This window comes from Conger conger, chromosome 8 (assembly GCF_963514075.1).
Source record: "Conger conger chromosome 8, fConCon1.1, whole genome shotgun sequence".
Lineage (NCBI taxonomy): Eukaryota > Metazoa > Chordata > Actinopteri > Anguilliformes > Congridae > Conger > Conger conger.
The window spans coordinates 17,547,195-17,572,275 of record NC_083767.1 but is presented as its reverse complement, the minus strand read 5'-3'; the positions used below and the strand labels follow the sequence as shown (position 1 = coordinate 17,572,275).

Here is a 25,081-nt window from a genome sequence, read left to right as displayed (position 1 = left end):
ACGGGGAGCCGTCAGTAATAGGATTATTAAACAAAAACCGTCTCGGGCGCTGGTGTTAACTTTAAAAAAATACTTAATTGGGTTTTGCAACGAAATAATTAGATTTGCTTACACTGCATACATTTTCAGATGATGCTGAAACAACTTCAAGTAACAGCATTACACGAACCGCCGTCATCATCAAACAGAAATATTTTTGCATTTAAGGTTTGGCATATTGTTTTAAAATACGTAGTGATCTAATATGATGGGCTGGATAAACTAATTACCTTCTACCGCTGCCTTCCTCGATTAATGGAACGACAACGCATACTGCGCCCCCTGGCGACAAACCTGTCATCACAACCTTTCCATAACCAAAGTAGTCCCTGTTCACTGTACCTTTTTATCGACATGCAAAACGTGAGTTAACCACATGGGATTAAAATAATATAGTCAAGTAGTATATGCCCAAGAGTAGCATAGTTGTTCGTGTTATGGGGCACAAACAGGTAGCCTAACACAAGATTGTGTAGTCATGCCAGCATATTTTGATTGAATAAAGGTATAATCAATTCATTCTCTTCAGTCTGAGCCAATTGTAGGCTAGTGAGTTTCTTATATCCCTAATAAGAATGGATCTGATTTTGGATAAAGTTATTAAATTAAAGTATTTAACAACAGCATCATATGAAGAACAGACGATTCTTATGCATGATCTCACTAATGTGAAATGTGCACACCTGTCCGTACATCATTTGTTTATTGGCTTTGCTTAGTGGCTCATTTGATCCATCCAATACATGGGTTTATATGCTGGAAAGGATTTGATGTACCCTGCAAGATAAGTAAGTAAAGCGTAATGTCGTAATTTTTTCACAGTTTTGGCATATAGAAGTTGTCACATAACAACTTGTGTTAATAAGGCACCAGTAAATAAAATTGTACCGCTAACATGCTTTCAAAACTAATGAAAAATATATTTTTAAATGTACTATAAAGAGCAGTAAATAGTTGAAAAGTCAATCTAATCAAAATTTGGTGTGATCACACATAGTATTTAATAGGCTACTTCAATCATCTTAGGTACACTGTCCTGAAGTTTTATAAGAAAATGATGTTGATGTTAGAGACCTTGCCACAATTCTTCAGCAGATTTGGGTTGCCTCGCTTGCTTATGGCTTGTTTTTTTTTTCTAGTTTTTTATTTATTTATTTATTTTTATCTGAAAAGCAGTCCATTACTTAATATGTTACTTTATTTAACATTTCTCTGCAAATTAAATGTTTTGGGAAAATGAATCTTTGGAAACATCAAATTAGCTATTTTATACTCACACTAATGCAGAAAATGAAAATAAATATCCAAATATATAATATATATCTACGGTGCCAAAGATTAAGCATATTGCTGATCAGTCTTCTTCTTCTTCTTCTTCTTCTTCTTTGGAGAGAGTTCAATTGTTTGTCCAAAATTGAATCAATTAAAAAAAACATGTCATGCAGCACATTAAAGATTAATTATTTTTGTTTGTTGATCTGACAAAAAGTCTGAGAATGAATATGAAAAATGAAAAACGCCACTACACTGTTTTTGGTATGGATTACACATTACAGTAAAATATGCAGAGGATAAGAGTAAAAATCTGTACAAATGTTTTCACCCTATGTCACGGATTGTTCTCGATTTAAGGTATATTATAAATCTCACTGAGTTTTCCCATTTGGACCAGCAGTTCCCGAGATATGGGCATTCGAAATCTGGCCTCTTGGGGGTGGTCTGAATCTACAAAAAGCCAGACAATGACCTAAAGAGTCAATTCCAATACATTACATTACATTACATTATTGGCATTTGGCAGACGCTCTTATCCAGAGCGACGTACAGTTGATTAGACTAAGCAGGAGACAATCCTCCCCTGGAGCAATGCAGGGTTAAGGGCCTTGCTCAAGGGCCCAACGGCTGTGCAGATCTTATCGTGGCTACACCGGGATTAGAACCACTGACCTTGTGTGTCCCAATCATTTACCTTAACCACTACGCTACAGGCCGCCCCTGAGGTGTAGAATCCAATGGCCATCTTGCCTTAAATGTAAAATCAAAGGAAACACATGGATTATCCTTTTACATTTTTCCAGAGGATCAATTTCTAGGTCAAAGTTCACAATGTGAGCGAGGTCTGTCCAACTTTGCATTTCTAGTGCAAAGTATCATTCAAAAAGCTTGTTGTGGTCCATGTCATTTTTGTATAGCATCTGAATAGCATTTGATATGTTTTCCCAATAGATTATTGATGAGGCATTTTATGAACTATAACCAAAACTGCAATTCAATCTATCAAGTGCCTTTGAGCTTATCACTAGAAGCATCATGTGAGGGAGGGAATTATTGACCAAAATAATTGTGGGGCAGGTTGAGAAAGCCAGTGAAATAATTTTTACCAAGACAGCAGCTCTATTCCTTGCTATAACTGTTATGGGATCTAAAGAGCATACTATGCTGGATTTCTTGCTCCTGTGTGTGTATACAATAAACATCTACGCCCCATTCTTAACCCCGCCTCACCATTGCAGACGACCATGTGCCATGATAGCAATGAGCTAAGAAACCGTGGAATAATATAGTAGCCAGCTATATGATTTTCAGATACAACACAGAAATAAAAAAGGTCCAGCAAGATATTGGGCAAAAGTGAACACATACACACGTTGCCAGTGTATCATGTTTGTTTTATAATATTTTCAAGGTGAAAATCCTGTGTCTGTGTTCCTGCACAATATGCCATTAAGTGACTTCAAAGAGTCGTCCTTGGTTTATCGTCTCTGAAAGATTATGGCTGTGTTCTAAGCCGCATAATAGCATACTACTCGTACTAAATTTCATTGTGATTTTAGCATACTAAGTATGCGCTTTCAGACGCAGTCTGTCTCCTGCAGCAGTGTCCCAGTACTGAGGAATTATCTTTGTTTGGTTCAGAGCAAAGCCCGTCCTCTGCTGGCCGCCCAACACCACTTCACGTATAGCAACCAGTTTTTTCATAAGCCCACACCTGCTTTGCGGTACACCCACCCCCCACCCCCATCTCTTCAGAGGCAATTAGCTGCACCCTTTGAGCAGTGTGTGGTGCTATGTCTACTATTGTGACTATTTGTAAAAAATAATTAAAAATCGGACCATTCCAAAGAACAGAGATGTGTTTTTCTCATCTGTTGTGAATGTCAACATAATTTGTCTTTGTATGCAGCAATCGCTGTGGCTATTGGACGAAACATTAGTTCGCTTGAATGGAAAATAGCATCTCAAACCTCTCAATGCCCTTCGCTGAATGGCTGGGGTCATTGTGAAGAAGAATTTATTCCAGTAATCATACGGAAGTAGAAGTAACAGCGGAGGGGGAAGGAAATACTACAGGACAAACGAAACCTCGCGATAAAAGTGATAGTCGTGCTACTGCTGTAATCGTGGAGGTAACTAGTTAGCAAGCAAGCTAGCCAGTTATACTTTGTATGTGAATGTGTCAGCTTGCCCACAATAGCAAGTTCGCTTAATACACACCTTAGCGAATTTAAACAACACCGCGTCTACACGATATCGTAGCAGGTGAGTTTACAACGGTTTCGTTACTTTTCGCGTGTATTTATAAGTCAGTTGGAATCGCCATCCATAGAAATGGGAATGAATAACGTTAGCATTACTTAGCGATCGAATTCTGGAACATTCTCGATCATTCAATAGCGAGCTATGGTCTGTGATTTCACAGATTTTCACATTTAGCTAGCCTAGGCTATTATTGTTTATTCAGTATTTTACGGATGCTATGCATTATCTGGTTATACATTCGTTTGATGGTGTGCTTCTGAAATGACAGTAGCATTGCTTGCTACGTGTCGTAGCCTGCTAGTTTACCAGCTAAGAATCGAATGTCACGCGGCCACCGTCGTGGTAAGAATATGCTTGGCATTAGCTAGCTAGCTTACCCATAATTATTATCAACACAATTAACATTCAAACACGTATCTATGTGCTGACATTGGGAACATTGGGAAAAAAGTTACCAGCAAAATCGTCTGAAAGTGCTTGCCTCTGAACATCGGCTTGGGTGCGTTACCTTTGACTTGTACGTTAGGCTAACTGTTAGTTAGCTAGCTATGTCTTTTAAATGTCTGACCTCATTGATTCATTCAGGCAATCAAACTTGCATTTACAATTTGGTAGTGTTAGCCAAAATTGTGTTACTGACGATGAATAACTTTCTTGGAGGAGGTTTTTGCTGTCTTGCCACAGCTAAATTTTCAGGCAGCATACCCAGGGACCTTAGCTATAAAACAACGTTGGGTCGTTAATCAATTGAATCTATATTTCCCTGATAGATGAGTTGTCTAGGTAACACACTATGACATATTACCATACATGATTTATGCAAATTGTCAACTAACGTAAAGTTATTGGTTCCTTAAACTAACGTTAAGTTAGTTGTTATCTGACTGTTAGCCAGGGCCGAGGTTCGCTAGCTTGCCAGTTGCGCTACTTTCTTTTTAATGTGCCGACGTCTTCTGGTCGTTTCTAGGATAGACATAGCTATTTTTACAGGCGTGATGTAGTTAACTATTAATGTTACTACGTGAAAATACTAAAGGCAATATGTGCTTTCAAATTTCATCATGCAGTCTCATGCATTTGAGACCCAAATCCCTTGTGTTGCTCTATAGTCACCTGATGCCCCCTGATTCTGGGCTTTGTTAGCCAAACGCAGTCGCTATGATTATATTTGAGCTAAATCCGATCGATACATTTCACGATGAGAGTTGTGAATGGATGCATCTGGGTTTAAGGGTGCTGTCATTGGTTCTGTTTTAGCATATCACCTACCTGGCCAAAAATGTGTGTGCATCCCATTACTAATCAGCCTCTTGTCCATGCTACTTTGCATGGTTTGTGTTGAGCTGACCTGGCTAAACCTGTGTGTGTATTCCAGAATAGAACCCCCAAGGTAAAGCAGACTTGGAGAGATGGCAGACACCGAGACCAGTGAGACCAACAGTCCCCCTCCTCAGGCCAGACAAGGGCCGGTGGTGAGTATCATTGTTTGTTCAAAGAAACTCCCTCATTTACACATGTACCTTACCCCCCCAATGATTGACTCTGGTCTCAAGCTCCCTGGGCTAACAGGTTTGGGGCAGTGTGCGGTCTCAGGATGCACACAATGCAGCTATGCCTGTTATATCTGTGAAGAATAGTACACAGACCACTGACGTCAACATCAGATTAAACTGACATCTGTAGGCATCAACATTAGACTGCAGAGTTTACACCACAGCGGATACTCTTCTCTCTTTGAATTTTGAATTGGTCACCCCAATTGGTCTCCTTATAAGTCACACCGTTAGCAATGTTCATCTGCCGTTTTACTGATTTCAGTAAGCAAAATTCAGCAAAATGGTTAAGGGTCTCATGCGATACAATTTGTTTGTGCCACAGCAATTCATGTTGAGCAACAAAGTGGAAACTGCAATGTGGCTGTCTCGCCTCTTCACGGTCTACTGCTCTGTGCTGTTCATTCTGCCTCTCCTCGGGTAAGTGCAGTATCAGCTCATCATTGCACTACCTTCCATTTTAAACCTTTCTGAACATGCTTTCAGTTAAGTCCTTACATTTTCCCCTTCCTTTACTTCAACAATTTATTTACAGTATAAATCACTTACCGGGGTATTACAGCCCTAGACACCATTTGTGCTCAGAACATATTCTGAGGGCAGCGTTAGATGTGTGGTTCTATCAGGCACTCAGTCTAGAAAGCAAGGTGGTGGGATCATTTGCTGTAGGGAGTGGGAGCCTGGCCTCCCATTAACACCTGTATTATCTTTGATCAACTGACTATTTTCCCCTTGTGTTAAACAAGAAATCACTAAAATTAATGGTATTGAACAAATGGGGGAAAAAGAGGAATTAAGATTTGCCTTTCCCCAAAACCCCCTGGACACATGAAAATATGATGTTATGCGTTTTATGTTTTTTTTGTTTTTAAATCAAAGTGAGTGAAACAATGAGAAAGTGAAAGTAATTGGTAAACCTCTAACCCAGGTCTTCTGCATGAGAGACTATCACACTAACCACCACACTAAACCTACTGGATGGCACAGCTGCCATTTCGGCAGACAAGGCTGTTGTCCAGGCATGTTAAATACTGACTCCACCTCCACCTTTTTGTTTGATTGGATGCCTGATAGAACCAGTCACATCTAATGCTGCCCTCAGAACGCATTGGAAACTCCTGACTATATGCGCAGTTTGCTGTCCTAATGAAAACAAATTCAAAGGATATTCAAACAGATCCACTGCTAATATTCCTGTACCTCTCCATCCATTGGCTGCATTGTTTTGCTAGTTCTAACCTATAAGGTGAAAAAAATGGATGCTGGCAGGCAGAATTTTGCAGGTGAAGTATTAGTTTAGTAAATCACTAGCAGGAATAATCACAATCCTTCATTGTCTGCTCGGTCACATGACTGCCAAGCAAGGCATGTGTAAAGAAAACATTGTATAGCGCAACCATTATACAATCAGTCAATCAGACAAATGTATTGGTTTTGACGAATTATTTTGCAGGAAGATTTGTTATGTGAAATAGCGGCAGTTTTGATGTCATGCAGTACAGATGCAGACATCTGCAGAGCACAACAGGATGTTTCCTGCTGGACTGTTGGATCTGTGCCAGTTCAGAAGCATTTTTTCCCCCAAAGGCTCATGTTTATTTTTTTGTGGGAATGTTTCACAGGCTTGCCGGATTGTAACGGGAAAATAAACACTAGCCGTGTTGGCTCTTAAAATTCTTATGTTGCTACCCTTTATTGACAGCAAAGTGTACTGAACAGATTTCTTTGTTTGATAATGTCTGCAGACTTTGATTTCAGTCGGTTTCAAATGGGAGGACCTCAACAAAATGATTTAAAGTGCTCTGACCTATTGGACGGGCCTTGGGGACAGTGGGCTCATTCCAATCTCTTATTTTCCAGTTTTTTTTTTTTCTTTTAACTTTTAACTTTTAACTTTTAAGGACATTCCAGCCCATTAAGAGTTCTTTCTAGGAGCTAGAATTTAAGAATTTCCAATTTTGCCTTTGAGCAAGGAAACATGAGCGCATCCTTTTGCGGAAGTCTTTCTCGGGAAGCGTGACGTATAAACAATCGCCCTGTGGGTCCACCTCTCCCCATCTGCCATGCTTATGCCACCTTATGCCACCTAGCTGATGTTTGAAGGAGCAAGGACATTCCATTAGCCTAATTCACGTTTTCTTAATTTCTCAGTCTTCACTTTTCTAGCCTCTCCCTGTGGGAGCCAGGAAAAGAAAAAGAGAAAAATGAGCGATTGGAATGAGCCCTGTTTTTCCCTGTCTCTTCCAGTCTTCTTGAGGCTGCAAATTTCTACCAGCGTGCCCTGCTGGCCAACGCCCTGACCAGCGCCCTACGGCTGCACCAGAGGCTGCCTCATTTCCAGCTGAGCCGGGCCTTCCTGGCTCAGGCCCTGCAGGAAGACAGCTGCCACTACCTGCTCTACTCCCTCATCCTCGTCAACTCCTACCCCATCACCAGTATCCTCCACCAGCAGCCCAATCTGTTCTATTTAGATCCACAACTCTTGAGAATGTTTGCCTGATCGATTTCTAGTCTGTACATAAGATCCTGTAGAAATGTAAAATGTTATAACAAGTTGTTGCTTATAAGTCTGAAGAACAGGGACAAGCTTGTCAGGCTTGACAGTTTATTTTGCTGCCTTTCATAGCCTGTCCTTTTTATGCCAGAACAAATAGCAGTGTTTAAAGGATTTAAAGGATTACTTTCTAAGGTGATGATGATGATGATGATGATGATAATAATAATAATAATAATACATCTTTATTTACATAGCACTTATCCAAACAAAAGTTAGAGTGCTTAAGAGACTTTCAAACAAAATAGTGTTAATAAATGTAAAAAATAGGGCAAATAAGAATCTTCCCACACATAATTTAATTAACTCCAGTTATTTATTCAAGCCATTTATTCAAGCCAAGTTTTATAGCATTGCACTGTTTATAAAACATATATATTTGTGTTTCTTTTTGGCTGTACAGTAGTGTATTGGAAAATAATATTGAGTATTAAAATAACATTTGGCCAAATACATTTTATAGAATAAAACTATATTGTTACAATAACATAAAACCATACACAACTTTGCCTGGCAAACCAAACCTTTTCACAAATGCTCTTTTAGGTGCTTTAATCCATTCTGACCCAGTCTCTTTCTTAACCATGGCTTTCAGTGGGTATTTTCCCTGTGTTTTTGTTCTCCTTGCTTCATGCCACAACGTACACCAAGAGGGTCCTGGATGTAAGTCTATTCCTCTACTTTATAGCTTTAATTAATAGGTTTTATTATAGTTTTTAAATTTATTCCTCTAGCTATAGCTGCTAGTCTGCTGATTTAGGATATTATGTTTGCGGGTAGTTGACTGCAGCAGATAGGGGTTTGAAGCAGTGTATTATGTAGCTGCTGCTTGAGAACATAGATTGTTGCTGTTTATGTATTCTGCTTAAGGATTTTTGTCTTAAATGTTGGGTTTGTCTTTAAAAAAATGGTCAGATACTGTCTTTTGATGGTAATTCTCATGCTTGTTCACCACCTTTTTATGCATGATGGCAGATACAGCCTTTAGTCATTCGTTAAACCTGCTGTGTCTCGTCACTGCTTTATATTGTGTGATATGCTCTTTAGACAGTGGGTCCCAACAGCTTGGCTTTCGTGCGGAACCTTCTAGACAAGCTCACGGCCAACCAACAGAATATCCTGAAGTTCATTGCATGCAATGAGATCTTCCTTATGCCGGCAACAGTTTTCTTGCTCTTCAGGTGAGTTTGTTGACCCATCTTTCAAGGGTCAGTTAATAGTTAATTCAAGACAAATTATTGAGTGAAATGTTTTAAGCAATTGATGGAATCAATTTTCCTCCATTTTTGATGACTAATTTTCCACTTGTGGGCAGCGTTATATTTAGGGTTAGTATTATATTTTAGCATGTAAAAACAAAGCAATACTACCATTATTCATGAAACTGATTCCAGAAATTGGAGGTCATGAATCCTTTTTGAGAGGTGATTGAGAAGACGTTTCTGTAAATTTACAGAAAAATTTAGATTTTTACATGATAGATTAATTGATTCATTCATTGGATCGTAGACGGATCACTGATCATCATCATTTGAACGGGCTTTGTTTGAGTAACTGTTTTTTTGCTGTTTGAATGCTGGTGTGAGAATGGAGCTGAAGCGGTTAAAATGTAGCATGTTTGTTAGCCTCCAGGGCTAGGACTGTCCATGTCTTAGTTGAACAATATGAACCAATCACTCCAGTGCTTTTTTTGTATGGGAGTGAGAGTCCCCTGGTGACCGCGGTAACACTCCTGTCCTTCTCCTTTACAGCGGCCAAGGAAGCCTGCTGCAGCCTTTCATTTACTACAGGTTCCTCACTCTACGCTACTCCTCCCGGAGAAACCCTTACTGTCGGTAAGAGCAGCCTATTTTTGTTTGTTTTTTAGAAGCAAAGCACCTCTGGGAACTTGCATGCAACTGTCTCACACACACACATATTTAGCAGTCTGAAGATTCCCCACAAGGGGGAGCTATTGAGCTATTGGCACTCATGGTGCTTTGCATCAATGACGCTGTAGGTCAGCGGTCCTCACTCCAGGTCCTGTAGAGCTGCAGGATGTGCTGGTTTTTGTTTTCACCTTAATATCAGCAATCAATTCATACCCAGGAAACCAGTTTAGGGGATTTAACTCTGTAAAGAACTGCTTTAATTGACCAATTAGACACACCCTGCGGCTCTCCAAGACCGGGAGACCACTGCTGTATGTTTTTGCTTCTGCATAGTCACTACTGGAAGAACATGCTTCTGTACACAAGCGCAGGTCACCACGTGTAAATGTTTGGTTCGACGCCTCTCGCTTATTTTCACGCTTTCCTCCATCTCCCTGCCTCCCTCAGCACCCTGTTCACTGAGCTGCGAGTGCTCCTGGAGCACCTCATCATGAAGCCTGCCTGCCCCGCCTTCTTCAGGAGGATGTGCCTCAACAGCATCGCCTTCATCAGCCGGCTGGCCCCCACAGGGGTGTGAAACGGGCCCCGATGGGGGGGGGGGGGGGGGTTAGCGAGGGGAGGCGCTCCCGAGGGACCTGCCGAAAGGGACGCTTTTTCAGGGTTCGTCCCGAGGAGCCGGGGACCCCGCAGGCTGCCCCCCCCCTATACGCGCCAGAGAGTGAGGCTCCGAATCACAGTGCACTGAAAACACGGACCAGAATTACCCCCACCCCTCCCCTGTGCCCCCCTTTTAACAGCTGCCTCGCACCACACGTCCCACGCATATTTTACTGTACCAAGTAACGATGAGCTTTGAAAGGAACTTCAATCAAGGGGTCTTTGTGATTTCTTTCTTTTTATTTCCCCCCCACTTAATTTCTTTCCCTTTTTTTCTAAGATCATTTCTTTACTTCAAATTTTTGTCAACTTAAAAATGTCATGAAAATAATTTCCAACCGAACTTTATCATTTCTACACATTTTTCTTTTCTACTGTGTGTATTTGTGTATGCATTCCTACACACAGACACGATGTCAAAGCAGTGAGTACCACTCCCATCACAGTATATCTTTTTTATATTCAGTTCCTTTTCTTATCAAGTGTGTAAAGCATTGTATGAGAACTCTTGATTGCCTGTATCGTATAGTTATATATTTATACACATTATGCATCGTCTTAAATCAGTTCTAAAAGATTAAATATGCAGTACGTGTGAGTGCTACCCTCTGTTTTATGTATGCTGAATAAAATGTTTTAACAATTTACATTAATTTAAGTGAAAGGCAATATTTCAGTTATTTCTGCAATGTAATTTGTCAAAAAAATGACCTTAGTAAATTGCACAGCTTGGTTTTGTTCTGATATAGGTATCTAGATATCTGCAATATATATGTATACTCATACAGTGCATTACAAGGCTGGAAATGAATTAGTAATTAGGGCAGTAAATTATTTCAGGGCATGCTAGCCTTTGTCATGTTAGTAGCATTTTAAATTTATGTTGACAGCTCTGCAGGCTTAGGGTAGGAAAAATAATTATGTGAAACTTCTTTAAAATCTAATTCAAGTCTCTTGTGGAGTTTTCAATCAGAGGTCCAGGAACCACTAGGGGGACCTTGAATAACATGAAGGAGGAACAACAGTAAAAGCTGGTAATGTAAATAAAATACTCGGAATGAAACTCAATCCTATGACAATACTTATAATTGTAGAACTTGGATTGCTACAACTAAAACTTAACAGCAACAGCTGGTACAGACTGAATGTGGTGCTCTCGACTTCTCTGTGTGTGGGAGAGGGGGTCTGGGTCCAGTAAAAGGTTGAAAGTTCCTGCTGTATGTGTTTTTATTCACCGGCTAATTATTTATTTGCCGTTCTGTTGGACTACCTCTGCAGTTGTTGGCATGGCTGCATGAACTAATGTACGACTTTTTTTTGTTTGTTTATTGTTCTCTGAGTTCTTCCTTTGTGTTTTGATTAGTCCATTAAAAACATTTTATACAGAAAATAAAAGGAGCAAATAACTGAAAACAATAATTTATCATATTTATATTTGATCAGGTTCTTGGTGTGAAACTGCTTTGAAACGTTCCTATGAATGCATTGATCAACAGTCGATTCATTATTAAAGAAGTGAAGCTTGATTAAGAAGACTTGTTTGCTTCTGTGTCTGTCTCTTGTGGTTTGTTTGTTTCTGCAAAACCAAGACTGATGGTCAGCTTGTCTCCAGTTTTGTTACAGTGATGAGGGGGAAACTCCTCAACCACCAAAGTGCAGCACCCACCTGGGTGATGCACGGCAGCCATTTTGTGCCAGAACCCTCACCACACATCAGTATGTGTATCACATTTAGTAAGTAGCTTTGGGTAACAACACTTGTATATCATGTAATTGTATTTATCCTTGTGTAAGAACTGGATCCAAATATGGCCATTTACCAATTGTTATTCGGCACACTTGAATTATAGATGCACTTGAATTTTTTTTTTTTTTTTCAGCAATATAACCTGCCAGTTCAGTGTTGTTGACAGTCTTTTGATAGGAAACATTCATTTTGGCCAAATAAAGCAAAATACTGGTACAATTTCTGTTGGATTTAAATGAAATTATCAAAAATTTGGTTAATGTGAAGACTCCCCTGTAATTTGAGGGTACCCCTGACAATTTATAAATCATTGGGTGTTTGGATCTGCAACTTCATTTTGATCTATCAAATAACTGATGGACACAGTAATATTTCAGTAGTGAAATTAGGTTTATTGGATTAAAAGAAAATGTGCAATATGCATCAAAACAAAATTAGACCGGTGCATAAATTTGGGCACCCTTGTCATTTTGTTGATTTGAATACCTGTAACTACTTGACACTGATTAATTGGAACACACAATTGGTTTGATGAGCTCATTAAGCCTTGAACTTCATAGACGGGTGCATCCAATCATGAGAAAAGGTATTTAAGGTGGCCAATTGCAAGTTGTTCTTCTCTTTGACTCTCCTCTGAAGAGTGGCAACATGGGGGCCTCAAAACAACTCTCAGATGACCTGAAAACAAAGATTGTTCAGCATTATGGTTTAGGGGAAGGCTATAAAAAGCTATCTCAGAGATTTCAGCTGTCAGTTTCCACTGTGAGGAACATCGTGAGGAAATGGAAGGCCATAGGCACTGTTCTTGCTAAGGCCAGAAGTGGCAGGCCAAGAAGAATATCGGAGAGGCAAAATCGAAGGATGGTGAGAATTGTCAAATGCAACCCAAAGACCTACAGACCGGTCATCTTGCTGCAGATGGTGTCACTGTGCATCGTTCAACAATACAGCGCACTTTGCACAAGGAAAAGCTGTACGGGAGAGTGATGCGGAAGAAGCCTTTTCTGCGTACACGCCACAAACAGTCGCTTGAGGTATGCAAAAGCACATTTGGACAAGCCAGCTTCATTTTGGATTAAGGTGCTGTGGACTGATGAAACAAAGATTGAGTTATTGGATCATAACAAGGGGTGTTATGCATGGCGGCGAAAGAACACCGCATTCAAAGAAAAACACTTGCTACCCACAGTAAAATTTGGTGGAGGTTCCAGCAGGCTGTGGGACTGTGTGGCCAGTGCCAGTACTGGGAATCTTGTTAAAATTGAGTCGCATGGATTCCACTCAATATCAGCGGATTCTTGAGAATAATATTCAAGAATCTGTCACAAAGTTGAAGTTACACCAGGGCTGGATATTTCAACAAGACAACTACCCAAAACACTGCTCAAAATCTACTCCGGCATTCATGCAGAGGAACAAGTACAATGTTCTGGAATGGCCATCCCAGTCCCCAGACTTGAATATCATTGAAAATCTGTGGGATGATTTGAAGCGGGCTGTCCATCCTCGGCAACCATCACACCTAACTGACCTGGAGATGTTTTGTAAGGAGGAATGGTCCAAAATACCTCCATCCAGGATCCAGACACTCGTTAGCGGCTATAGGAAGCGTCTAGAGGTGGTTATTTTTGCAAAAGGAGGCTCTACTAAATATTGATGTGATTTTTCTGTTGGGGTGCCCAAATTTATGCACCTGTCTAATTTTGTTTTCATGCATATTGCACATTTTCTGTTAATCCAATAAACCTCATTTCACTACTGAAATATTACTGTGTCCATCAGTTATTTGATAGATCAAAATGAGGTTGCGGATCGAAACGCCCAATGATTTATAAATGGAAATAATCAGGGGTGCACAAACTTTTTCATATGACTGTTTTTGCATCCATATCAGGTAATCTGAAGGTATTACATCCCTTTTTATACATGGTCTCCCCTTGTATCTAGAGTCCCATGATATAACAACGTGTCAGTTCTGCTAGAAAAACATTGTATGGTGCCTTTTAGTAATCAATCAAACTTTCAATTCAATTAATCAAACTTCTGTAGATCAGGCAATTTTATGTATTTATTAATTTGGCTAGCTCCATTTTATGTGCTTTAACTTGGGCATTTTAGTATGAAGACAATTTATTACCAAAAGTGGATACAGGAATACAATGGTGACTACATATCTTAAATATTAAACATGAAATATTCCGAATATAACTTATTGAGAGAACAAACCGAAGTGAACAATCCCTTGGAGCAAGCCTCCAACCACGACCACAACCACTGAGCTCTTATGTTCTTATACACTCTATGGTTGACACAAGAAGCATGTAAGTGCTCAAGTACTCTCTCAACCAATGAAAACAGACTTTGTATCCATCCGTACATTCTATTATCCAATCTCCTTCCAATGCTTTGCCATGGAAACGGGGAATCATCTACTGCTGATGACTACTTAGCAACAATCCTGTGGACCATATGGCGTCTTAGTTTTCGAAACATCGTTAGATAAATTTCAAGTATCTTCGCATTTCTGTACTTGCTTGATATGTAACTTCATGTTGTCACTCGGTACATTTATTTCGTTTTATCTCTGGTAATGGCATTGCTAGCAACATAATTCCTAGCTAGCTAGTGCTAGCTAACTAGCTAGCAAACAACCAATTTTGTCAATGCTATCTAGCTAGCTAATCTCGGATATAGCTAGCTAACTGTCCACTAGCTAATGCACGCATATGGCTAGTTGACCGTACATGTTTTTCTGCATTGACTAAATTAGCTAACGTTATCTAGTTAGACAACTGATTAGCTGACATTAGCTAGCTAAATTACAGATTTCCTATCAAACGCCGAGAAACATACTGGCTGGAAGATGGAACTCAATTTGAACCGGGTTGATTATTTACAGGTAAGCATTAGTGCTTTAGCATGATGTCATTTTTAGAACATGTTACTTGGCAGTTTGCAACATATGTTTGTTATTATGTTCAAGTTGTGTTACTTAGCCAGTGAAGTGATGATAATTCATGCACTTTACGAAAATTGGATTCGTGTCACGTGCAGTGTAACAGTTAGATAGTCTATGTTAGATAACTTCAGTTTGATGAATAAATGATTTTTTTTTTATTGCCATTGTCAGGTTGGGGTGACTTCCCAGAAAACAATGAGACTCCTGCCTGCAGTTGGACGGAGAGCAACACAAAAGGTGTTCATAATAAACACTTTTTTCCCTCTTATTTACTTGTTGGTGTAATTGGTACCATGGAAATTGGTGCCCTGTAAATTCTTATTGCTGACTCCTTCCATGTTCTGTTTCAATTGTATTACATCCACGTTGATGTAATATAAATGTAAATAAATAACAGTAGTACATGTGTATAATGAAAGGGACACCATTCTGCCCTCCGCATCTAGGCTTTAAAAAAGAAAAATGAAACAATAGGCTATTCATAAACATTTCATTCTCCCGTGTTTGCATTAAATACAGTTATAATTCTTGTAGTATTCTTGGCTCTTTTAAAAGAAGAATATATGTGACCTTATTTACCCATTTTTAAGGAACATTTCATATATTTGTTTTGTTTTAGAACTAAATTGAGCATGCATGTTGTATTTGTTGTTGTGCTTGTAAAACTATAATCATGATTATTGGTAAAGATATTTGATGATACCATCTTGGGCAGGTTTTCTTAAACTTTCATTCCATACTGCATTTGCTCGATTTACCTTTTTTAGGTTGCTGTGGCTGATCAAGATGGAGTTATAACATGTTTTGGGATGAAGAAAGGAGAGGCAGTTGTAAGTACTCCATCGTATCACATGGTATTTTGGGCAAACACCAAAGCATCTGGGCTGGGGGAAACTTTTGCAACATTTTGCAGAACAACACTGAAGCTGGTGACCCATTCCAATTCATCAGCTGTAAAAACAAATAGTAACTTTCATTATTAGTAGCATTTTCCAAACATTTCCTTTTCAAATTGTTGTTCTTTTAGGGCCATGCAAGCCTCACCTTTTGGAAGTTTCTATGGCGTATAAATTACATTTTGTCAGTTGCATGCAAACAACTTCAGTACTTTTTTTTTTATTAAGCTAGCCATCCATGTCTGTGACTGGTGATGAGACTCATGTGTCTTGGGTAAATTGATCCCCCTGGTGACGCTGTCTTTGATTGGTCACCCTCCAGCCTGTCTTCAAGTCTCTGCCTGGGCAGAAGATCACCAGACTGGATCTTGGCGGGGCACTTGGGACACCCCAGGAGAAGATCTTTGTGGCAGCTGGTTCTGAAGTCCGAGGATACACCAAGAAAGGCAAACAGTTCCTGTCATTTGAAGCGAATCTAGCGGAAAGCATCAAGGCCATGTACGTGCTCTTGACTTTTGTTGAATGCCGTGCAATCATTTGTAACAGCACATAAATATTAAGTCTGACTACCCTTTTCTTCGTGAATCTTTTTTCACAGGTATGTTTCAGGGGCGGACCTCTTTGTTTGTGCCAGTTACATCTACAACCACTATTGTGACTGCAAGGACCAAGATTACTACCTCTCGGGGGACAAAATCAATGACATCGTTTGTTTGCCAGCAGAGAATGCAGGCCGTGTCGTTCCCGTCCTCGCCTGTCAGGATCGAGTTCTCAGAGTGCTGCAGGTGTGTGCTGTGTGCAGTGTGTGTGTGCTGTGTGCAGTGCAGCATGATGGGTAGGGAATCAGACTTGTAGCCCAAAGGTAGGACACTGCCATTTTACCCTAGAGCGAGGTACTTGACCTACATTGCTTCAGCATCTATCCAGCTGCATAAATGGTTTTGGGCAATTCCACGGCAACCAACTGCAGGCTATCTGAGCGGTAAAGTCCAATACTGCTATATTAGAGCCTGACATATCCTTTTATTACTTATCAGTCTCAATTATGTAGCTGTATTGCGCTTTACCACCCAAATATTCAGCAGTTGTAACGTCAGTTACCATGGAATTGCTTTTTCATGAATAAAAAACAAAAAAAACAAAAAAAATGCAAGTTATGTCAAGCGGTCAATCAGGCTTTACTCACATAGGATTAAATCAATCAGGACTTACATATTGATTTTTCAGCTATTTTATTTCAGGAATATATTTTCAATTACGTATTTTGATATTTATGTTCATATTTATGTTTTATTTGCATAGAGACCCATTTTCGTAGTTCTCATCTGATTGTAATATTCAGTAAAAGTAATTAATTTTCTGCATTTCCTTATCCTGTTCCCGATGGGATTGAGACATGGCTGATTCCTGTGAATTGTTGTCCTGTAGGGGTCTGAGCTCATGTATGAAGTTGAAGTTTCTGGACCTCCATCTGTTTTGGAGTTAAATAACAGAGATGGAGGTATACTTGAATAATCTATCTTCATATTGAGTTTCATATAAATAATAATTTCAGTAGATCTCTTGCCATCATGTTTAATATGCCGCAATTAGTGAGAAGTATACTTACAGTAATTTGCATTGTTTTATCCTTTGAATTTGTTCAATATTGGATATGCCACAGTTGGAATGAACATATACATATACATAACATATACATTGTGTAACCATTTTTCTTCTTCAGGCAGTGGAGAAGTTCTTTATGGAACAGCCGATGGGAAACTCGGGCTGGTGAAGATCACAGAATCCTCTTCAGTTCAAAAATGGGAGCTTGCTAATGAGAAGAAAAAAGGAGGTATTAGATTCTTCTGTTATTAATATTATTTCATTATTTCCGCTCCTGATGGTCATACAATTTTGTTTTCACACTCCAAATACCAAAGTTCTGTTCACAGTGAAGGTTATTAGCTACATTGAGTGCTTATACGATGATTGCACATTTTTGAGAAAGAAGACTCCCAAGAGACAACCAACAATGTCGCCTGACATGGTAATATTGAGCAATGTATCAAACCAAATTTTAAAGACGCTAATCGGATTGTATTTGTCTTTGCATCAGTAATCACATTTGAATATGCAGTGGGAATTTCGCCCACAAACGGCATATAAAGGAGAAATTTAAGAACACAAACAATCAATATTGGTACCAAAATGCCACCAGGAGGAGGTATGAAATATGTTACACTTTATAATTTAAAGAAATTATGTCATTTTCAAAAAGTATGGGTTCTTTTTCTTCTCTCATACACACAATTAAAAGAGATCTATAATTTCCGTTACTGTAGCAACATATTACCGCAGTAGTATGTATATTCAGCGCTTAATTGGTCTTAAATTGGTATTAAATGTATGACTATATAATTGGTTCATCGTAATCGGATTCAGTTCCTCCATCCAAAGGCATGTTGATGACTGTGGTCCTTGCTCACTAGGCATCCTGTGCATCGATACGTTTGACATCCTGGGCGATGGAGTGAGAGAGATCCTGGTTGGCAGGGACGACGGGACGGTGGAAGTGTATGGGCTGGACGGCTCCAACGAGCCCACCCTGCGATTCGAGCACGTGAGTTTACCAGAGAGAGGCTCTGATTCCCTCCAGCAGGCTAGCGTTGGGAAGGCTTGGCCATCCTCAGGGCTGGGGAAAGGTTTTGATAGCTTTCTGCAGAAGAACACAGAAGCTGATGTCCCAGTGTAATTTCAGTACATTAGCTGCACAGCCCCAAGCCTAAAATTATTACCTTGTGTTAAATGTAATGCTTCTGTGCCGCAGTGTTGCTTGCAGAAGCATGCGCAGGAGTCATTACCATCGATGGCAAGGACCAGACTATGGTCTCTGCTACTTAGTCCACTTAGTCTTCTGACATCACTTCACATCATGTCTGTATCATGGAGTGGAGGCTGTAGTTCAATGTAACTTTGGACTATGAGTTAAATGTGCCTGACTAGTCATTACTGTTCTAACGGTAGTGATACGAATCCTCTCTGTTTTACTGCCTTTTATAGGTGCTGTCAGAGAGTGTCACATCTATCCAGGGTGGCTGTGTTGGAAAGGAGAACTTTGATGAGGTTCTGACAGCAACTTACACAGGCAATGTGTCCCTTGCTCTTTCTCCACTTTGTCTAGATTGACTTAAGCTCAGCATGACTACTGCAGAAAAATGTGTTCAAGGGGTCAGTGGATTAAAATATGTTTGTATAACCTTCAGGCTGGGTGACGGGACTCACAAGTGAGCAGCAGCAGGAAGAGGCGGGGCCTGGAGAGGAACTGAAGATGAGTCAGGAGACTCAGAACAAAGTTGCTGCTCTCAGGTACTCTGATAGGATGTTTGAGCAAGTATAGTTTTTTAAGCTTTACTTTTAGCTTTGATTTTTATTGCTTTTCTTATTTTAAGATTCTCTATAGAATTTCTGAAGTTGTTGTGTGGTAAACCAATTTTGTACAAGGTTGCACTTTACTGTAAATCAGTATGTAAAACGGTTCAGAAGTCATCATACAAAACATTGGGACTATTCAAACAGCTTCCAGACAAGGTTCCGCCAATTTCCGGTTTAGACCATTCCCACGTACACGTACAAGTACGGATACAGATGCAAATAATGCCGTACTCGCTCACCCCTACTTCTTTAACATTGTCTGATTGTCTGACCCCAGACACCATCTTAAGGGCGTTTGTGTTTTGTGATGTTGTCTATGGTGGAACTCAAATGCGTTAGCATTATCTGATCACCGCCCTCCTCCCAATGAGCTGGAGTCTATTAGCATTGTCTGATGTATGTAATGTAATGTAATGTAATGATGGCTTGAGAGTGTGCATTGCCTGGCCTCACCCCCAGGTTGGAGCTGGAGCAACTCCAGGGGAAGGTCCTCCAGGAGAGGGAGAAGTACCAGCAGACCTCCCAGTCCAGCACAGCCCTCTCTGCAGTGCCGGTCTTCAGTGTCAACGACAAGTTGACCCTCTGCGAGGATGATGCCAGCTACAGCCTCACCCTGGAGGTGCAGACTGCTATTGACAACCTATTACTCCAGGTGAGGGTCACTGCTGATCGGCTGTCCCAAGTGAGAGAGTGTGTGGGAGGAAAACACTTATAGGAGACTAATGTTTTTGTGACATTATCTTCTCTGGTCATGAAAGCATTCATGCTCATCTTAAATCTTAAATTTATTTGGCATTGTTATTTTGAACTGAAAGTTTCGCAAAACTATTGTCCTTCTATAATATCTTATGTGATGTAGCCTGCTAGCTGAAAAGAATGAGTACTGATCTTTTTAAAAAAATTTTTTTAACTCTCCTAGAGTGATGTTCCAATCGACTTGCTGGACGTCGATAAAAATTCAGCCGTCGTGAGTTTCAGCGAATGTGATTCAGAGGTGAAATTATTTTTGGATTTAATTGTTAAATGTTCATTGAATGTATTGAATTCCCTGAGGGATGTGTACGTATGAACTATGAGGGCAAGAGATTGCAACCTTTATGACCAGGTATCAAATGCTATGCTAATGTTTTAAGTAAAAAAATGTCATAACATTACAACACCAAGAACCATGTTGCATTGATGTTTTCATTATAGCAACCCAATGGCAATTTCCTTCTGGCAACATACAGATGCCAAGCAAATACTACAAGGCTTGAGCTTAAGGTAAGGTGAATATAAATTGTACAAAATTTAAAATGTACATTAGAAATTGCAAAAAAAAATCTAATTTTGTCTACATTTATTTAGTAATCTGACAAATTTGATACTATATTAAACAAATCAGAGATGGAGAATTTCAAGAAATGTAACTTTAACTTTTGTGAGAAAGTTACTGTTTTGGTTTAATCCAGTATCCTGCAAAAGTGTTCATAATTTTCATATTTGTTCATATTTTCATTTTAAATATGAACCATTTTGGTTCTATGTTTGCTTGTATGGCTTCTGGTATCACTACTATATTTATACCAGTTTCACAACTGGAACCATTACACTCATTTATTATATTTGAGTATTTCATATTTAGAATTTATCAAGTAATTTACCACAAACCGAAATGTACCTCCAGTATTAATAATCATCAATAATTAATGACTGTCCTTTAGGTGCGATCCATAGAGGGCCAGTATGGCACTCTGCAGGCCTACATAACACCACGCCTGCAGCCCAAAACCTGCCAGGTACGGCAGTATCAAATTAAGCCTCTTTCTCTTCACCAAAGAACCCACGCCATTGACCAAGACAGGTAAGGGTCATTCATATCCACCCATGATAGTTACCAGCAATATTCTCGTATTAAATATTAAAATTACATGCAGTTACCACAGGTATAATTTCAGATTTATCATAAGAATCTGCCATATTTACACTAAAACTTCAGTGTAATATAATGGTTAGGGAACTGGATTTGTAGTTCAAAGGTCGTAGTTTATTCCGAGGTACAGCGCTAACAACAAGGTACCTCTCCTAAATTGCTTCAGCAAATTAACATGTGTTTATATCTATTGTATGTAAAAATGCAAGCTGTGTTATTCATTCTGCAAATATCTTTTAGAAAATGTATTGAAGACCTAAGCCTTTTCTTTGGCTCTCCCTTTATGGTTCTTCATTTCTTTCACAAGGAAATATTTTTTCACAAAACATTCTGAATATTTCACTTCAGACTGTTTATTAATTAGTGTAAGTGCACTTACATGGGAAATGTTTTAGAAAATACTTCCAGTTATGAAAAGGAGGTTAAAGTTCAAAAGAAGAAAACTGAGAAAAAAGGCTGTAGGGCTGTGCAGACACAACACCATCTGTAATTATTAAACTTTCAAAATGATCTGTATTTGTCTTTTGGAAATTGGGTGATGCTGACATAATTCTGTGTGTGTGGGCACGTGCACGGCCCCTGCATTATTGTTCAATGCATACATTTGAGAGTGTCATGAAATGTTTTATTGTGCAACAAATGTGGTATCATTTTCTATCTTATGCTCACTTTTGCCGCTAATCTCATTCTGTGATCTTCGGAATATCATTAGTCAATTTCAAGGAGAAAAAGTATCTGTATACACCACATAATTTGTCAATTTCCAAATATTTGTCAATTTCCGAGTATTCTGGTTTACATAGACCCCTGTTAGACTGCCATAGCATTTACTTGATATGAGAGTAGACAGTAGTGGCTGCCTAGCAGAATATTGGGGACTGACAAAATGTTAAAACCGTAATGTACAATGTGTAGTTTTATAACCACTGAGCATTACATGATGCTATTTGTACATGTGCTGACTAGTACTACAGTTTCAGGGATCTCTTTTTTGTGCATAGCTCCTTAGCAGGCTAATTCAATTATGCTGCCGTTGAGCAGGTTAAGGCCCTGAACGTGTTGCCATGGTAATAAGCCTGCCTAGATGTAAGCTTTGTTTCATGAAAGTAGAAAGTCCTGCTTATTCCGCTATGTTCACAAGTTAGCTAGCAGACACTTCAATCCTTATATCCACAGCTCTTTGACACATGCTCTTTCTGTGGGTCTCTGCTGTTCACAGGCCCATGAATGCTCTGACTCTGGTTGGCCAGTTTAGTTTGGCAGAGATCCATTCCTGGGTGGTGTTCTGTCTACCAGAGGTTCCTGAAAAAACGCCACCTGGGGAGACAGTGACTTTCTACTTTCAGAACACTTTCCTCGGCACACAGTTAGAAACCGCCTACAGGTGAGGTCACATGGGTGTCTACATCAACTGTCTTGTAAACGTATTGCTACGATGTGAGACAATGCAATTAGGCTGTCCTTACAATGACCTGCAGGCTGCCTGTTCGACATCAAGTTGTTGTGTTATTGAAAGACATGGGAGGAAACAATGTTCTGATATTTACTGTATCCAAGGTGCTCATCCTATGAGCACTGGATCAGTGGGTTATTTTGTAGTCCAAAAAACGAACAAACAAACAAACCAAGTAATCATAGCAGATAGGACTTCGTAATTCCAAGAAAAGAAAATCAGTTAAGCCTGTTTTTTTTGTTGCGTGTTATTTTTTTTTTAGTAAAGGTGAAGGTCACTTCAAATCAGACAACATCTCTACAATTTCCATTCTGAAGGATGTTCTCTCCAAAGAAGCCACCAAAAGAAAAATTAACCTCAACATTTCCTATGGTAGATTCTTCTTCTTTGTACAGAAGTACAGTAAGATCTGTAAGTATTTGGACAGTGGTCCATTTTGCTACTCTGTACTCCAGCACATTGGATTTGAAATTTTTCTACATATTTATCCTGTTCTCTGAATTGACCTTTGACCTGTATTTTGGAGTTACTGTATTCTGCCTTTGCAAGGAGTACATACTTCTCTGTTGTTTCTGAGTAGATGGGTGTATTCAAACTCTAGTGCATGAAAAAAAAAAAAAAAGCAAGCTTTCATTACATTACATTACATTACATTACATTACATTATTGGCATTTGGCAGACGCTCTTATCCAGAGCGACGTACAACAAAGTGCATACCCATAACCAGGGCTAAGTGCGCAGAAAGACCCTAGAGGGAAGTACAATTTCAATTGCTTCCCGTACAACAAAGATAAGGACCAGGGCCTATTTCTTTTTTTTTTTTAAACAACAAATGAACAAACAACAAAGCAAAAGTGACCAAACTTAACTATCCAACTTTCAGTATCTAGTCCTGATTCCAGGATTTTGATTGCCCTTTGGAGGATGTTATTGGCACTTGTCAACATTTGGACCAAAGCTGTGGCGATGAAAGTCAAGGAAGTCATTATGGCTGAGAAATTTGAGAAATGTGATGGGCCAAACAATAGGCTTACTGAAACAAACTGTTTGGAACATCATCAGTAAGTCTGTTATTTGGCCTGTACCTTTGACTATTTTTGTCTTATTTCTCAGCCTCATAATGGCTTCCTTGACTGTCATTGGCACAACTTTGGTCCTCGTGTTTTTCTTATACATGCACTAAGTTAGTGATTGAATACACCTGTCTAATCAGAAACAGCTGAGAAGCCAACTGTCCAGTCACTTTTGACCCCCTAAAATGGGGGGAATATGTATAAAAGGGGATGCAGTTGCTACACAGATCACCTGATTTGGATGTACATAGGTGGCAGTCTGCATTTTAACCTCATCATTATTTTTTTATTTCAAATACAATGTGCTGGAGTACAGAAGGACAGAAATTGTACCACTGTTCACTTGCGGACCTCACTGTATATTCCGATATACTCTATTTTAAAGGTGAGTTTGCTCACAATCTTTTTAACACGTGTCTTTCTTTCTGTAGATATCAATGAAGAGTCTGTCAGTCATACACTGAAGATGATTCATCCAAAGCTGGAGTACCAGCTGCTTCTTGCTAAAAAGGTTCAGCTGATTGATGCTTTGAAAGTGAGTAGGGCTAATCATATTTTGCTCTAGTTTCATTCTTCAGCTGTGAAAATTGTTTGTGTCACGCATTTTCTTCTCCACCCAGGAACTACAGGTTCATGAAGGGAACACAGACTTCCTGATTCCGGAGTACCGCAGTATTCTGGAAGAATCCACTCATCTTCTTGAGGAGTACAAGAAACAGCCTGCTCATTTGGAGAGGCTATACGGTATGGTGTTCTAAACTTTATATTACCTCTCTGGCTATGTACGCACACTGTCCACATTTCATTGGATTGGCAAAATGAAAAGGAAATAAAGATATTTCTTGTTTTTGTTGTGCAATAAATGTGCAAAATGTGTACACTAAAGAGCAATTATAGGAGGGAGGTCATTAGTAAAACCTTTTGTATGTGCTCTCTTGCAGGTATGATCACAGATCTCTTCATTGACAAATTCAAGTTCAAGGGACAGAATGTGAAGACCAAAGTTTCACTACTACTTGAAATTCTGGACAATTATGATCTGAATTCTTTAATGGATTTTTTCAATGAAGGGTAACATTTAATTCTTAAGCAATTGGTGGTCTTGTGATACTGATTAGTCAGTCATTCTTTTTTTTACTTGTCTGGTGTTGTAAGTGAAATATATTAAGATTATGTTTGTTGAAAGGTACAGGAATACTCAACATTTAAACAATTAAATGTACCGTATTCTTAAAAAAAAAAAAACATTCCCATGATAGAACACAGTCCACACAAATGTCTTTTAATGTCATGTACTTGGCACTGTATTGTATGAATAGATTTCCTTTTATAGCATAATGTATATTTTTTGTAGAAAGTTATGTTCATATTCAAATACTATAACGTTTCAATAAATGGAACACTTGCCTATT

The 25,081-nt window shown here is 39.2% G+C and overlaps 2 protein-coding genes across 4 annotated transcripts; both read left to right on the top strand.

Moving 5' to 3' along the window:
- Positions 1–3,316: 3,316 nt before the first annotated feature.
- Positions 3,317–11,749, top strand: tmem33 (transmembrane protein 33). 2 transcript variants are annotated; one of them, XM_061252627.1, is made up of 8 exons: positions 3,317–3,579; positions 4,960–5,051; positions 5,458–5,552; positions 7,380–7,567; positions 8,282–8,349; positions 8,734–8,867; positions 9,438–9,521; positions 10,005–11,749. In XM_061252627.1, the coding sequence occupies exons 2-8, from the start codon at positions 4,989–4,991 to the stop codon at positions 10,132–10,134; spliced, it is 762 nt and encodes a 253-aa protein (XP_061108611.1). In that variant the 5' UTR covers positions 3,317–3,579; positions 4,960–4,988; the 3' UTR covers positions 10,135–11,749. The 2 variants fall into 2 exon arrangements, with proteins under 2 accessions (XP_061108611.1, XP_061108610.1); XM_061252626.1 differs by having other exon boundaries at positions 3,331–3,579; positions 4,955–5,051.
- A 75-nt stretch (positions 11,750–11,824) lies between these two features.
- Positions 11,825–25,081, top strand: bbs7 (Bardet-Biedl syndrome 7). 2 transcript variants are annotated; one of them, XM_061252625.1, is made up of 19 exons: positions 11,825–11,948; positions 15,092–15,157; positions 15,688–15,750; positions 16,139–16,314; positions 16,415–16,601; positions 17,245–17,317; positions 17,540–17,650; positions 18,288–18,418; positions 18,859–18,943; positions 19,062–19,164; positions 19,690–19,882; positions 20,150–20,224; positions 20,425–20,493; positions 20,934–21,073; positions 22,362–22,526; positions 22,858–22,967; positions 24,101–24,204; positions 24,290–24,413; positions 24,611–25,081. In XM_061252625.1, the coding sequence occupies exons 2-19, from the start codon at positions 15,116–15,118 to the stop codon at positions 24,742–24,744; spliced, it is 2,085 nt and encodes a 694-aa protein (XP_061108609.1). In that variant the 5' UTR covers positions 11,825–11,948; positions 15,092–15,115; the 3' UTR covers positions 24,745–25,081. The 2 variants fall into 2 exon arrangements, with proteins under 2 accessions (XP_061108609.1, XP_061108608.1); XM_061252624.1 differs by lacking the exon at positions 11,825–11,948 and adding an exon at positions 14,388–14,860.